Source organism: Pleurodeles waltl, chromosome 8 (assembly GCF_031143425.1).
Source record: "Pleurodeles waltl isolate 20211129_DDA chromosome 8, aPleWal1.hap1.20221129, whole genome shotgun sequence".
In the NCBI taxonomy this organism is placed as follows: Eukaryota; Metazoa; Chordata; class Amphibia; order Caudata; family Salamandridae; genus Pleurodeles; species Pleurodeles waltl.
This window is the reverse complement of record NC_090447.1, coordinates 99405088-99418852: the sequence shown is the minus strand read 5'-3', so window position 1 is coordinate 99418852 and position 13765 is coordinate 99405088. Positions and strand designations below refer to the sequence as shown.

At 47.3% G+C, this 13765-nt stretch overlaps 1 protein-coding gene across 1 annotated transcript; it reads right to left on the bottom strand.

The window, feature by feature from the left end:
* Positions 1-4740: 4740 nt before the first annotated feature.
* On the bottom strand, positions 4741-13530 carry UCP2 (uncoupling protein 2). The gene is made up of 8 exons (XM_069203827.1): positions 13397-13530; positions 12296-12443; positions 10109-10349; positions 9276-9483; positions 7745-7933; positions 7489-7590; positions 5932-6112; positions 4741-5398 (listed from the first exon to the last, which is right to left on the bottom strand). The coding sequence occupies exons 3-8, from the start codon at positions 10232-10234 to the stop codon at positions 5284-5286; spliced, it is 921 nt and encodes a 306-aa protein (XP_069059928.1). The 5' UTR covers positions 10235-10349; positions 12296-12443; positions 13397-13530; the 3' UTR covers positions 4741-5283.
* Positions 13531-13765: the final 235 nt, after the last annotated feature.

Sequence of the window (13765 nt, the reverse complement as noted above, 5' to 3'; positions counted from 1 at the left end):
AAATAGGAAAAACACTTTCAGGACGGCAAAAAGCAGCACACGGGTCAGGTGAAGCTTAAATAGAGCCCAGTAGACACCAGGGATGAGGCGCAGGCGGATGCCTGCGGGTGGAGGAGGGCCTCGAACACGCTAGCAGCAGCGTGGGCGGGGGTTTTATGAGGCTTAAAATGTTGCGTCAGTTTATTATTAACAAAAGCCCACAAGTGAAATTCAAAACTGTGCAGCATTATGTAATCATCTACGAAACCTTTAGTAAAAAGTTTTTTGGGGGGAGTCACAGTAAGAACCATAGGGATATCGGTAACAATCAGCTGAGAAATCATTTAATAATATGTGGTTAATGTTGTGAAAGCTCCCCAGAATTCGAGAAGTGAGTAATTCCTAGTGATCAATATTTGGGCCTACAAACCAATGGCAGAAAAGTGTAAGTTTTGACCTGGTTAAGAAATCAATTTAGGCGATGGCCTAGTGAGGATACCTTGAGCTTTTTCTTTAAAATGCTATTAGCAGGTGATGGCACAGCTGGAGAGAAACCCCTCATTGGAGGGCAGCCTGAAAAAGACTGGAAGAGGGTTGCCTACTTTCTGAAGTTAAGCATGACTTCTTTGTCCTTAGGCAGTGTTTATCTACACTGATCTACTGTTTCTAAGACAGCTATTTAAGGAAGGTTTTGTTCACCAGGTTGTAAGTAAGCTGTGCAGTTTTGAAGGGGAATCTCCTCTCTCTCAAGTGTGGCAATTTAATTGTGTAAAAATGCCAAAATCAAACCTATGGGAAGCACTATTGCTTTTATGTAGGCAAGTGTGGTTTTGGGGATACCAATAAAATAGATTTAAGTAGTCTCTTCTCAATGAAAATAGTGACTGGACCTTCACCAATACTGTGCACCCTTAGCCATGGACTGGGTGTGGGGGTCAAGATTCGGCTCACACTGCAAAACCGAACTACATTTTTCAACACTTGCGACAAAGTGAGAATACACCAGGAGGTCAATTGCCCTACATTTCTTAGGGTCAGAGAAAGATATATGGTAAGCACAATACATTCCGATTTTCAGAGTGAAGTAGAGGTAATCCATCGATTGCCGGATTTTAGGTAGTCAGTTTACACCAATAAGGTCTGGAGTTTACAGGCCCAATTACAAATGTAATTTAATCATAGAATCTTCCTTAATAGTCAAACACATGCAGGGTGGGAGGTTGCAGAACACTAATTAATATATCTTGCATAGATTATAAAAATTGCATTTTCAAACGCATGCAGCCTATCAAGGGCTAAATTTGACAAAAAGAGAGTCATTTAAAAGCTGCCTATATTTAAAAACAAATATCAAATCAAGCATTTTCAATGCAACGGGTCTCGCATTTGCTCAAGTTAAAGCGTTGTAATAAAAAATAAAAAATAGCGCAATTGCGCCGTGTGGAAAACAGATAAAGTGGTCCAGACACCAGACTGAAAACCTAGAGCCTTGTACGTTTTTACTAGTTTACCGGTGCTGTATAGGTGGGCTAACCACCTGAAAAGGCATGATGTATGCATGCCTTTCACAAATGAAAGCAAGCGGATTTTAAAAAGGCAAGCCCACGAACCAATGTAAGAGACTGACGTGACATGGGTGTGGTTTGCAGCCCAAAGAGAAATTACAGAATGGGACGGAGCGCTTTGCGCTCGCCCATAACTACAGGTGCTGCTAAACCTCTAACTGTGCTGCGGGTTTGTAAAGATAAACATTCGGCAATGGAGAGAAATGCAGCCAGATAGCAGCAGAAATCATGAACTGAAATGTGACTCTTAAGAAGCCTGGTGCTTTCCTATCCCATCATGCCTTGCACTGGCCTGAGAGGCCCAGTTCCGTTTCCGGCTCCTGTGCCAAGGACCTGCAGCACTGAGCTCTCTCTATATATATTTGTTTTGCTGTCAGAACATTATACATCCAATTACACCAAACATCATTTAAGGTCAGGGCGTTGTAAATCAGACTACAATAATCAGAAATATTGTCTTACAAAGATCATCCGAAATGTCTTTATAAAATATATATCTTCCCACTACCTGTAGATTTTGTATTATTACTCCCCTGGGGCGTAACCTTTCCTAACAATATTTTGGACACAAAAATGTTTATGTTCTGTAACATTCTGGTACCACGGCTTTTTTTTTCTTCTTCAACTTTTTCATTACTGAAAGCAATCTGGTATCAGTCATTATTTGTGCCTAGAAATGCCGTCTGTCTTTGAGGTTTCCAAGGTAGGACCGTGAGAAAGCAGAGGACCCTCCGGATGTTAGTGGGAGTTGCCTGCCTGACAGTGATGGAATCAGAGGGCCAGATTTACTAAAGAGTGGCACAGGGCGGTGCTGCACCAAAGTTGGCAGTGTCGCACCACTTTAGAAACACAGGGCTGTGCCTTCTTTTTAAAAAAAAAAAAAAAAAAAAAAAAAAAACACAGCTCTGAGTTTCCCCCCTGCGCTGGCACTAAATTCAGCTGCCAATGCAGGCATCCTTGCACCATTGTTCAATGGTGTCTGCGTTGAGGGGGTTTGATTATATGTGGGAAGGTGCTCCTTCCTGCACAGAAACAATCACTAATGACGATTTGTCACTTCTGTGTGTGCTGCAGAAGCGTCAATTCGAAAGATTGTTTCTGTGCAGGAAAGGACAATCATTTCTGGCATTTTGCTCTTTCAATGTGTGCTGCAGAATGCAACGAGAAGGAATACTTTTATTCACCCCCCCGTTTTTTTTTGTTGCTTTTTCCAACGCCACCCCTGGAGTGTCTGCGGATGTGCTCTCCAGCGCTATGACTAATTAGGAGGGATGGGTGGAATTCTAAGTTATATGAAACCTCTGGAGTTCCACGAGTGGGCAGAATTTAGAAAGTTGCACCCATTTATTTTTTGGGCTGGAAGCTTCTTCTACACTGTAAAAATCAGCACAAATGGCACTACACAGCATACACCAACTTTAAATCGGTGAGCCACACACACACACACACACACACACACACACACACACACACACACACACACACACCGGGGGTGGGGGGGGGGGGAGGGGTCTTCCATGTGGCAGTTGGTGGAGCTTTGCCCAAACTCTGCACTCCCAGTGCAACACCGAGTGGGCAAAACTCCATGAGAACCGCCAGCAGAGCAACATTTTTTCACCCCACCCAGAATAATTAACCCTAAGAACTAGCAGAGGTCTCCAGGGCTTTGGCTGCTGGTAGTGTGGGGCTGATGGCATGTGAAAGAAAGCTAAGTATCTTGAAGGCCTAAGTATTTTATAAGGGGCCCTTCGGTCCTAAAGATTACATGATGGGCCTGGGGAGGGTTGAGAGGTTTATAGAAAAGGTGAGGGTCCATATACTTGAGCATATGCTCAGTCGTTTTGAGCACTATTAGAATAGTTCTAAAAGGTAAATTTAGAGGCAAGTGAGTGATCTGAATGCCAGCCGAGTTTCCGATGGACAATCTGATAGGCTGGCTAGGGATATCGGATCTTTCTGCTTTGGCAGTTTGGACACAGCAGAGTAGTGTGAACACTCAGGGCCCTAGAGCATCACTTTTTGTGACGCTCCAGTGGCTCTAACCACTACTCCATATTTACAAGGTGAAAACGCCACTTTCTGTGGCTTTACACCCCCTTTTAAATACAGGCCCCTCTGACGCAGTTTTCTGCAGCAGAGGGGCGTGCAATGGGGTGGCATTGGGCATTCCACCCAGACACCCATTGCTTTTGATGCTGCCCCAGACATACAAGGAAATGTAAATCTGAGGCAGCGCTTTAAACCAGCGCCACCCCTAGTGTGGCATTAGCACGGCGAGGAGGATTACTTTTATTCCTCCTCTTTTTTGCTTTTTCTATGTGTGCTGCATTCTGTAGCACACATCACACAGGAGCAAAATGCCATAGATGGTTGTTTATATGCAGGAAGGAGTTTGGGGTGCGAGATGAACAATTTCAGGGCAGTGCAGGGTCTATGGGAGTGGGCACTCTTCTCTCGTTCGCTGCCCACTCCCACCCCAGGCTAGTGGAAAGCTGCGGCATGTATTTTCATTCCCCTCAGACCAGGCTGTGTCCAAGCTCCTAGTAGTAGTTTTATTCCCCTAACAAGAGATAGCTCGGTCTTATCTTGATTTTTATTTAATGTTTTATTAGTCACAATTAGGTGGACTATGGTCTTCCTTGGCAGCTGCGTTTATGTGAACGTGTAAGCCTGGGTTAGAGTAAAACTAAAAGGTCAGAGGGCGTGTGGTGACACTTCCACTACCACTGGCAACTGATGTTCATGCTTCGCAGTACCTGAAGTTAAAGGTATGTGCCCCGGAAAAAACTATACTTCGTAGCTAAAAGTAACAGAACCATTAGGAGCCAGGTAGAGGGGCATGGCTTCCCTGCATAAAGGGCATACAAACCGGTAATACTTAGTCAAATATAACCAGTTAACCATTTAGAATCCTGGTGGTCAGTTCAAGACTAGAACATTTCCAAAGCCCCTAGGTCTGGCCTTGGCGAGCAGTGTTCTTGCTGCCACGATCGAAATTAACCACTACAATATATTGGACTCGGAGGTCAAACCCAAAATGGTTCACATTATGGAAAGAAAATACTTTGTTTACCACAGTGCTTCACAGCAATTGAGCTTTCTAGAGGGTCATTCGCCCTCTGGCCCGAGCCAGGCTGTGAGGCAGTATACAAGTTAAGCTACAGAACAATATTGAAAATAAATGTAAATGCCACGGTTAAGTCATTTTTATTTTATTAACATAAGAGCGACAAACATTGGGGCACCATTGCTGTAAGTTTAAAAGTCAATTCCCAGCCCCCTTATTTTGATAAAATGTAGCTCCCTGTTCTGACAGCACAGATGTTACTATTCACCTCCCACAGAACGACCCACTCACCACACGACCATTCTTGAATCAGGAGGGAGTGCTAGCCAGCTCAACATTAAATACAGCAATGATGCACTAACCCGACAATAAAAAAAATAAATAGGAGGACGCAGCTCATTCTACATGTAGGGAATGTTTCACATCAATTTCTTTTATGCGTACGAAAGAGCTGAACACCCAAAGACTAGCAAAGCACAAGATACTTGTAAATCGTCCTCTTTTAAGAGATGCTACTCTTCTCGTTAGGTTAAAAAAACGTGCCAAGCACGCGCCACGACAGCAGACGGAATCCCTGAAAACACGAGAGAAAACAAGGGTAGAAGAGGTAGAGCTAAAAACTTCATTGTGAGTGCAAGATCTGGACAGGCCAAACCGGGCTGCCCGACAGGCTCAGATGGGGGCTTGCCACGAGACCTGGGCCTGCATCATGGCCCTCTTCAGCTGCTCGTAGGTGACAAACATGACCACGTTCCAGGATCCCAGCCTGAGGAACGAGGGCATAAACCTGCAAGGAAGAGGGGCAAGAATACATACATCAATGTGGTACCATTATTTAAATGCAGACTATCACCATGCATCAAAATCAGCGGCCCGGCATACCTGCCTCGATGCTCCAGGTGCATCAAGTACAGCTGATGCCCAAGCCTCACAAGAATGGCAATGTGCCCTGAATTAGAGCCAGGAGGCTCTAAGCCACATCTGTGGCATGACGACTTTTGCCCATCTGCTGTGAAGAACAATGCTGGAAGGAAGCAGCCCAATGCTTAGGTTCACTCTATAAACCAAGTCAGCGGTTATCAAACCCCGAACCGCCAAAAAAAATAAAAGAAGACCACCACCTCACACAATATTTACGGCTGGTAACCAATTAAGTCAAAGGGGGCTAATCTTCCCCCCCCCCGCCCAAATTCAGTATATTCACAAAAGGTACATTTTTGCTTGATTGTCAATTTATGCTGCGATGAAACCCCCAGAATGGCCAAGGAATTCCTGGACCGCTAGTCACCACCCCCTCCGGGGTTCCTGCACAGTACTTACCCCTTGTAGAAGGCCAAAGGCCCCTCCTTTCTGAACATGGTGAGCGCGCAGTTTAAGGCGCTGCCGTACTGGCCGGGGGCAGAGTTCATGTATCTAGTCTTCACTACATCCACAGGGGAGGCGATCACAGTTGTGCAGAATCCCGCGCCGAAGGCAGAGGTGAAGTGGCAGGGAAGAGTATCTGAGGGAGACAGGGACCCACAGCTTACTGGCTGCATCTTGCAGTGACCTCAGACATGCCCACTTGACAAGGACAACACCCCCGACCACACCAATCGCAACGACAGGCACAGCATGCAACACTAGACCAGTGGTTGTGATTTGCAAAGAAGGCAATCCCGGTAACTGAATGCAATGCCACGGCCAGGCGTTTGTGTCCAGGTGCATCTGCACGTGATGTGTAAGCAATTTACTGCCACCATTGTTGAGGGTGGCAAGGGAACATGGCTGACGACTAGCAAAGCCATGAGTGGGTCACGATGGCGCCCCCCCAGCAATAGCAAACGAACATCAAGTTACAGCTTTACACATGCCATTTTTCCCAAATGTATTTGTTTTATCAAAAGAGTATTTAAACAAGTCCAGGCTTGTTAATTTTGTGCATCGAGGTAAAACCACATTGAAGAGGCCCGATGGCTATTGATAGTTAGTTCCAGGTATAATTGTAACATGCAATCAGTGAAGTAGTAAACTACGATTTACAGAAAAAATATATATAAACTGGAATGTGACCATAGCACTGTAGTAAGTGCCAGTGAGTGTTTATTAACAGTTGCTCTAAATAACGAGTTTTGGGACACTTATTTTCACTGCCACAGCATGCAAATATACCCCCTCCCATAAGCCTACTTGCAGGTCAGATCCCTCCAAGCAAATTTCACTTTCACCCCTGAAAAATCCAAACCCTGCCAATGGCCGCAAATCACATCAAGAGAAGCACAGGGGGAGAGCTTTAAACTGGGCCCAGACTCCGCGAGCGAAAGTAGTGTTTTTTTTTTTTTTAACAAAAAAAAAAAAAAAAAACACACCCCACACACGCTTGGGTGATTCGGTTTTCAAGTAGCACATGCCTTATGGGCACCTCTGCAGCCCATAAGGGTTTATCTTCAAGAACGCTCTCTTCAGTGCATAATTTGAGCCTGTGGTTTCAAGTGCTTGGCACCGGCAATAATGACAGTCTGCCATATGGTGTCGCTGTTTGTCCACTCGTGATTATCACAACAGTACTTTAATATTCATTAAAAAGAGGGATACCTGCCACCCACAGCTATAAGAATAGGCCAGACAACAGGTTTTAGTCATGTTCAAGGAGTCTGACTTGTCACGCTTGGAGTGTGGTGTTAGTGGGGTTGGTACTGTCTCTGGCAGCACTGGTAGAGCAATAGATGGCGCAAGCTGTAAAAGCACCCCCTCCCGCCCCAAAAAGTGGAGAAACTGATTTAGCCATGACAACTTACTCTCCAACCATCTTACACTACCCCCGCCCCCAGTACATTTCAAACCCCTCAGAAACCGGAGGAGCACAATTTAACAGGCGGTGTCAGTTCCCCCACTTACCGGTCATAAGGTTGGACTTCAGCAGCAGGTCTTTGATCAGATCGTAGGTGACCAGCTCAGTGCAGTTGACGATGGCGTTGCGGGTGATGTTGGGTCCGGTACCTGCAGGTAAGTGAGAAATCCGGTTATATGTGGAGTCAACCAGCTTCCAACCCACGCCCGCCGTTCTCAAAGCCCCCAGTATTGGGCCCGGCGAGGGTGTGTTTGCCAGCCTCCCCCCTGCAGCACAAGGACTCAGCATCTTCAGAGGACTGACCTTTCCAGAGGCCCTTCATGCCCTCCTCCTTGGCGATGGTCCTGTAGGCGTCCACCGTCCCCTTGTACCTGCTGCCGACGCTCGCCTGGGCCTGGAACCTCACCTTCACCACGTCTGTGGGTTGGGCGATGGCCACGGCCATGGCTCCGGTGGTGCACCCGGCGAGGAGCCTGCTCCCGATGCCAACATCTGCGGGGGCAAAGGGGGAGAGTGTTAGGAAACGTGCAGCACACTGGAGTGTTTGTACAAGATACCTCTCCCGGTTGTGTGCACAGGAGATCCGCAGCTGACCAATGGAAAACCAGTTTCCAGCCCCCAAAAGTCCTTCAGGTCTAGAGCGCTAGCAGAAGTACTACTAAATACTATACTAGCACAACCAGATGGGAGAAGCAGTGATGTCACTTCCTGTCTGGATGGGTCCCCCACTGAAACCCCTAAACCAGACTGAATTAAAAGTGGGTTTAGCCAAGTTACACTACATATAGTCCTGCCACAATTAAACACCGTCACAGCGTGAAACCAGGCAGCTGCCAATACGATGCCACGACACAGTTACGAAGATTACTACATCTAGGACAGTGGAACCACACATTTTACAACCCTCAGTGTTGGAGCCATGGCACCACACTCAAATAAACCAACTAACCCGGCCCTTCTTTCTTAACCCGTGATCCATGGTACTCAACATCGGGACCACAAGCACAGCTACGGCAGAGCTACTATTGCTTATTAGAACATTCTTAACTCGGTTGCAGACGTTATTGGCCGAGGGCCAATAATACTCGTTAAACACCTTTTGCTCTAGAGTGCTTGAAATTCTGCTGCTCCCCTTTTTACGACTTTGTGTTGTATGCTCTAACAGCTTTAGAGTGAAGAAATGTGTTGGATAGCACACACCTGAAGTATAGTATACTAAAATAAATCTGTTTATCCAAGTAGGGTGCACGAGGGTATCAACTTCTGTTTCTAGGTGTATTAAAAACGGAAATTGTAGCGCTCTCCTAATCTGGAAATCGCGCTCCCTAGATGCATTTTGTTTTCCAGGTTTTCAAAGTTAATCAGATCTAATGTACAACAATAAAGCGTTTCCACACACGTTTAAATAGATTTAGTGCTTTTGCGAAAATAGAGCTATCTGCATTGATTAATATTCTCTGAAGGCCTTTTCCCGAAGCGCACTGGGATTAACAAACTGGTACCTTAAAACGGAAATTAATGTTGGAACCCAATGAAATATTGGATATTTAAAAAACAAAAACTTTTGGAAACTTTGCGCGAAAATAAAAGCTATGACTCTTGGGAACGCGTATTGTTGTACATTGGACCTCTTATGAAAAGAAATGCTAAACCCTACATGGGGGTGGTGGCGGCGGGGGGGGAGCTACGCGCATTAGTGCAGATAGGGGGCGCTATTCGCAGATTAGGGGAGCGATACCATTTCCAACAGCTTTGGAGCCCAGCAGGCTATAGTACTGTTACTGCATACATAGTCAAGTCTGCAAGTCAATCACAAGAGAGGGCCTGCACTTACGTTCTGAACCCTTGGTGTAGAACTGCTTGACCGAGTCATACAGCCCAATCCGGACCGAGGCGAAGCTCATCTGGCGCTGCAGCCCGGCCACCAGGCCGCGGTAGAGGCTCCTGGGGCCCTCCGTCTTCACCATGGTGCTGATGGTGCCAAACACGCCCCTGTACTGCGCCTTGGACCGGCTGGACAGAGACTTGCTCTCACCTTGTATCTGCACAAGAGAGAAGGGGATGGAGAGGGTTTACAGTGATGGGCTCTGCCCAGGTCACTAAAACCAACTGTAAGAAAAAGGTTCTGTTCCACTGCCATCCAAAATGCCATTCTTGGGCCAGGGGTTACCCTTCGTCTGCTCCTTTGAGTTAAGGGAAGAAATCGTACAAAAAAAGGCTAGTGAGTGACTTTTTTGGGAGCACAGTTTGATACAGTATTAAGAAAAAGATTGCAATATACTGATCGACGAGGCTGAGGGTTCAAGAGGCACAGCCCATCCGCAGCCAAGACGCCACCTGCATTGAACAGTCACATGACATACAGACATTTAAATGAAAAGAAACGAAATCATCAGATCAAACTGACCCACCCATCTATCCACTGGGACCATAGAGTAAGTTGCAGTCTTGCAAACATACTTTGGGAATAAGCCAAGAGGGCAGCCAACAATAGCCATGTATTACGGACCCATGCAAAACCTAAATGTGCATGCAGTGTTGGACCAGAGGGGCTGGGAGATAAGTAATGGTAACGGAGAGGGCAATGGCCTGATGGAAACTCAAGTGATAACCCCACTAACAGATCAGACCATCAAGAACAAAGCAAAAAAGGTGTTTGAATGGTACCTGAAGCCGGACTTTGGCTGTGTCCAGTGGGAAGGTGAACAGGTCAGCGATGCACGCAGCGGTCCCAGCCCCTACGAACTTCACAGCTGCAGTGGGAGGCACATCTGTGGGCTTGAATCCAACCATTTTGACGGACGAGAAGTGATCAAGTGGAGAATTCGAAAAATAGGATGATGGGATGAACAATCCCAGTGGATGCGATGTAGTGATAAGACGAGGTAGACGAACTCTGGCCCCAAGTCTGCAAAAGATAGCACAGAAACGTGTAGGAACAGCTGTATAGAAGACAAATGAAAATATCAAGTATAGGAAAGCTGGGGGGTGCCTCACCTGGTGGCTGCTGTGTGCGTTTGGGCCCAAGTAGGGTATTAAGAGGAAAATGGCCAGGAGACATAACTGCATAAAGACCTCTTGTCAAGCCCCTTTTAAAGATGCAGGTTTCGACTTTACATCAGTTAACACCAAGATCACGACCCAGTGGCTACAGTTTATGGGCACGCATGGGGCGGGGTACCGACTCCATCACGACTAGGACATTTCGAGGGTAAGTGTCCGCTGGGCGAGAATGGATTGGTGGTCATTTGTGCCGACTGTAAGCCAAGGTACAGTCAGCCTTGCTGAGTGTTCAGCTGCCTGCCTCCGTTGTCACTGCAGAAACCAAGTTGGCTGAAGTGAACAGCAACAGCACCTATATCTGCATAACTCAAACATTCCTTTTTGGAGATTTTTCTTGTCTATTTTTTTTTTTAATAGAAATTAAAGCAGTGCCCGGACACGGTTTTTACTGTTTTCTGTAAGTTCTGACAGCGAAAGGGGTGGGCGACACTTGAATTCACTATAGTTTCCAGTCTAATTCCAACCACTGGACACCACAAGTGGGTCCAAATGACAATAAACCACAGCAATTTCAACAACCCCCCCCCCCCCCCCAACCGATGTTTGCCCTGTGGCCCTGTTTTATCACTAAGATGCAGGTTCCAGCCTTCAGACTGATACACGACCAAAAAAGTGAGATACAGAATGATGTATTGAAAGACACAGGTTAGTCACTCAAGCTGCTACTGACATTTCAAATTTCAGCCTGGTTAATATCTGAACCTCTCAAACTAGGTTTTGCCCTCGAAACTTCATGGTGCTAGACTAGGAAAGTAAGCTTTTGCATTTAATTGTGTGTATCCTGGCCAAGGAGGTCGCAGTGGTCTGGTCATCAAGACAAAGAACCACTCCAGTCTGTTACCGGGCCTACTCTCCCCGGATTGGCTACTCTTATTACCAGGCCGGTCTGCGCGCAGAAGGCCGACCTCTCATTTGCGGCTTTGAAAAAGAAATAACCTGTCCTATTGGCTGATCTCGTTACTAGGCCGGGTGGGAAGAACGTGATGAAGTCTGACCGGTCCCTTTAGAAAGGGATAGACAATAGGACGACCTTTGACACAGTAGCCGCAGAGCACGGCCATTGGCTGAAAAGGGAGCCAATCGCACAGGACAATGCTTCCGTCCGTGCTTAACGATACCGTTAATGGCTGGGCGAGGACTTAAAAACACGACAGAAGGGAATAATTCAAACCACAGTGTTATCTCTAACTGATAATTAGCTGTAAGTACTACGGGGCCCCAATTTCACGGGGTTACAGTCGGAGGAGGTAAGTTTTAAATCAACGACGGAAATAACCCTACCACCCTCCCCCCGGAATTTATCGCCAAAATATATTTTCGAAGACTTCAAGTCATAGTGCATGTGCTCTTGCACCGGAAGTATTCCCACATGACACCCTGCGGCGGAGTGGAGTCAGTCAGCCCGGGGTGTGGGCCGGTGCACGCCAGGCAGGGGATTACCCACCCCGGGGGTGTTCATTGCATCCCAGGGGCGGATACTGATGCTTTTACTGTGGTGACAGATGGGCCCAGATGACTCACAGTATGTGCGGTAATTAGCAACAGGCAGCAAAGCGGATGTACCGCAGGAGGTTGGGGGGGGTACTGGAAATGGTGCTAGTGACGTCAATACACCGGGGGGGGGGGGGGGGGGGGGTTCATTCCCGGAAGGGGGTGGGGTGCCTCGGCCAGTAGAGGAAGTATATCAGGGTTTCGGGTGGTGGTAGGCCCTGGTGCCGCTGCACCTGCAGCACTTTTGACCACTTTCCCGCACGTCGCTCGTGTTTCAGGGGTGGGTGTGAGGGGTCTTACCTTACTCAAGTGTTCCTTCAGGACGAGGTGGGCGCAGGATCAGGATTCCTTGAAGGTGTCCCGCACGTCGAACTTTCTTTCCCGGTAGCCCTGATCTTCCATAGGTAAGTGTTCAGAAAACAGAGTCCGAATGAGCATACTACTTATCCTGTGCAAAGAGGAGGAGATGAGCGTTAGTTCACACTTCGTTAACCCCAGGGCGCGCGATCAGGCACTGGTGTAATTAGAGACCGGAGAGGGGGCGCTGGGAGGCACATTCCCTCACCCCCTCAAGGCACTATGCGTTCATGGGGAATTCTCAACAAGCTATCTCAAATGTCATTAAAAAAAACCGGTACATGTCACAAACTGACAGTAGGTGCCCACGCAGGAGTTAGTAGCACTGTACAAATGGTACAATGCGGCACACGAATGGACACTACCAGCCTGCCACATGCCGCCTGTGGCAGGCTGGCGGAGGGGATGAGGGCATCGTCCCTTTGCAAGAGAGAGATAGGGTGTTATGACAAAAGCACTTCCCAGCAACAAAGCACACGATGGGATGGGGGAGGGGGTTACACCCTTACAAAGGAAAACATCCCCAAAGCTCCATTACAGCGCTGCATTGTTATGCAAGACAAAGGCGGCACCATGAGAAGGGAGCCCACGATGTAGGGGCACCACGTGCAAAATGATTGCTATTACATGAGAAAAAAAACGGCAATTAATCCGTTCTCGTACCACACCGGCGCAAAAAGCACAGCCTCTCAACCATACCAACGGCGAGGCACCGCATCAGAACAGAAGCATAAAAATACTAATTTCCATTAACTGGAAATACCCTTTAGAGTACCAATAAAGTTAACATTCAGAGAAACACCATCTTACCAGTATAAAACTCAGTACTCCTTCACAAATTAAGAGCGGAGGAGTAACTTTACTATAAAGGGACAACAGTGCTTAAAAACACAAAACAAATTAAACCAGTAGCCCGCCATTCCTGGCGCCCAGAAGTTGGTTCAAGAGACACAGAAGCGGAAAACACAAAAAAAAAAAAAGCGAAAGAAGGCGGCAGGGATCCCGCGAGGCGCTATGGCATCAAAGCAGGCGCCCCACACTTACCTGGTTACAATTAATTAAAAGAGGGGTTGAGAGAAAGGGGGGAACAGAGCCGGGGGAAGCTTAGAGGAAGCGAGCATAAAAAAAAAAGTGCAGAATGGGTGAGTGAAAGAAGCCGGTTCCGCTCTGTCCTTATATACAGCTGAGTACGCAGGGCAGGGGGCAGGACCTCCGAAGCACAGCCCGCCCACCGGACCTGCTGACACCGCCCTGGAGCCGGTAGCATCATCCCTTGGACCCGCCGTAGAGCTGGTCCTGTGGCGCCCCCTGTTGTTGCCTCCCACTGACTGAAACCATTCAGCCCGGATCCTCGATGAAGCGAGCACCTGGCGGATATACAGCGGTTTTTGGATGAACGATGGGGGATTTTGG